We start from the raw sequence: 1,663 nt of genomic DNA, 5'->3' as shown, positions 1-1,663 counted from the left end.
TAACACTGTAATGCTAATAGTAGCATTGTAGAGCTGTAACACTGTAATGCTAATAGTAGCATTGTAGAGCTGTAACACTTTAATGCTAATAGTAGGATTGTATCGCTGCAACTCTAACACTAATGTAGCATTGTAGCACTTTAACACTAGAGCGCTAACATAGCATTGTAGCGCTGTAACACTGTAACGCTAACGTAGCATTGTATCTCTGCAACACTGTAATGCTAATAGTAGCATTGTAGAGCTGTAACACTGGAACGCAGCATTGTATTGCTGCAACACTGTAACGGTAATGTAGCATTGTATCGCTGTACCACTGTAACGCTAACGTAGCATTGTATCGCTGCAACTCTGTAACGCTAATGTAGTGTTGTATCGCTGCAACACTGTAATGCTAATAGTAGCATTGTAGAGCTGTAACACTATAATGCTAATAGTAGCATTGTATTGTTGCAACTCTGTAACACTAACGTAGCACTGTAGCGCTGTAACACTGTAGCTTTAACGTAGCACTGTAGCGCTGTAACTCTGTAACGCTAATGTAGCAGAACAGGCAGGGAGTCTCCAGAACCAGGACTGCCTGACCCAGGGCTCCGTTCTGTTGGATCGACCTGGGATCTGGTCCATCTTCCTGTTTGGACTATGGCGTCCAACAACCAATCAGCTAAATTTAAAGGGACCCAGTCAGGACCCTGGGATCCGCTACCAGCCAGGACCTCCTACACCTTCTGGTTCTGCTGAGCCCACCTGTCTGTAGAGGCTGAGGGCCACCGGCTGGTTCCTCAGGGTCATGAAGAAATCTCCTCGGTTCATCTCGTTCTTCAGGTAGGTCACCACGGTGTACACTGTCCAACAGAGAGACGTCAGAGACCAGCAGCTTAGCTGGAGGACAGGTGGGCGGAGCCTCATAACTCACCCAGGTCGGTGTCGCCGCTCTCCACCGCCTTGCTGAGGGCCAGCTGGCTCCTCTTCATCTTCAGCAGCAGAGGAACCTGTTCTCCAGAACGGGCCTCATAGTCCAAGAGCTGAAACGGGCCACAGGGGGGGTTGCTGAGACAAATACTATAGATGGTGGCAGGGGACCACCAGGAACTTCAGAGCTACAGCGCCACCAGGTGAGCACAACCACAGCAGAGATGCCTACAGGACTCCCACCTTGATGGCCAGCTCAGGACGGCCACACTCGTACGCCTTGGCTGCGATGTCAGAGTAGGACACCCCAGGACAGTCTCCCACCTTGGAGCAGACGGCTCGAGCGATGGCCTCGTCCGTCAGGTCCTTCTGCTGGACCTGGACCAGGAGGAGGACATGTGAGAAGGTCTGGAGGACATGGATCAGCAGAAGATGGAGGGAAGCTGGAGGTGACCTTGCAGGAGGCCCAGTGCTTCAGGACTCGGCTGACTCCCTGGTAGTCTGGAATCTTCAGGTAGCGACAGACCTCCATGGTCAACGGGTAGAACTGCCGGTAGACCAACCTGGGCAGCAGAGGACGCTTAGACAGGAGACACGGGACAGAAGACGCTGAGCTAAGCTAGGGGACGCCGAGCAAAGCTAGGGGACGCCGAGCCAAGCTAGGAGGCGCTGAGCTAAGCCAGGAGACACTGAGCTTAGCTAGGAGGCGCTGAGCTAAGCTAGGAGACGCTGAGCTAAGCTAGGAGGCGCT

At 52.6% G+C, this 1,663-nt stretch overlaps 1 protein-coding gene across 1 annotated transcript in view; it reads right to left on the bottom strand.

The window, feature by feature from the left end:
• vps16 (VPS16, CORVET/HOPS core subunit) overlaps window positions 1–1,663 on the bottom strand; it is an 11,933-nt gene that overhangs the window by 4,180 nt on the left and 6,090 nt on the right. Inside the window, exons 14-18 of the mRNA XM_015401401.1 lie at window positions 1,367–1,475; window positions 1,156–1,290; window positions 917–1,025; window positions 704–845; window positions 612–640 (exon numbers count right to left, since the gene is read on the bottom strand). Of these exons, the coding sequence (XP_015256887.1) occupies window positions 612–640; window positions 704–845; window positions 917–1,025; window positions 1,156–1,290; window positions 1,367–1,475 (524 nt within the window). The remainder of the gene's footprint in view (window positions 1–611; window positions 641–703; window positions 846–916; window positions 1,026–1,155; window positions 1,291–1,366; window positions 1,476–1,663) is intronic.

The sequence above is a fragment of the Cyprinodon variegatus genome, unplaced genomic scaffold, assembly GCF_000732505.1.
Source record: "Cyprinodon variegatus isolate N-32 unplaced genomic scaffold, C_variegatus-1.0 Scaffold1216, whole genome shotgun sequence".
NCBI lineage: Eukaryota > Metazoa > Chordata > Actinopteri > Cyprinodontiformes > Cyprinodontidae > Cyprinodon > Cyprinodon variegatus.
Note: the sequence above shows the minus strand (reverse complement) of the source record. Positions and strands in the feature narration are given on the sequence as shown.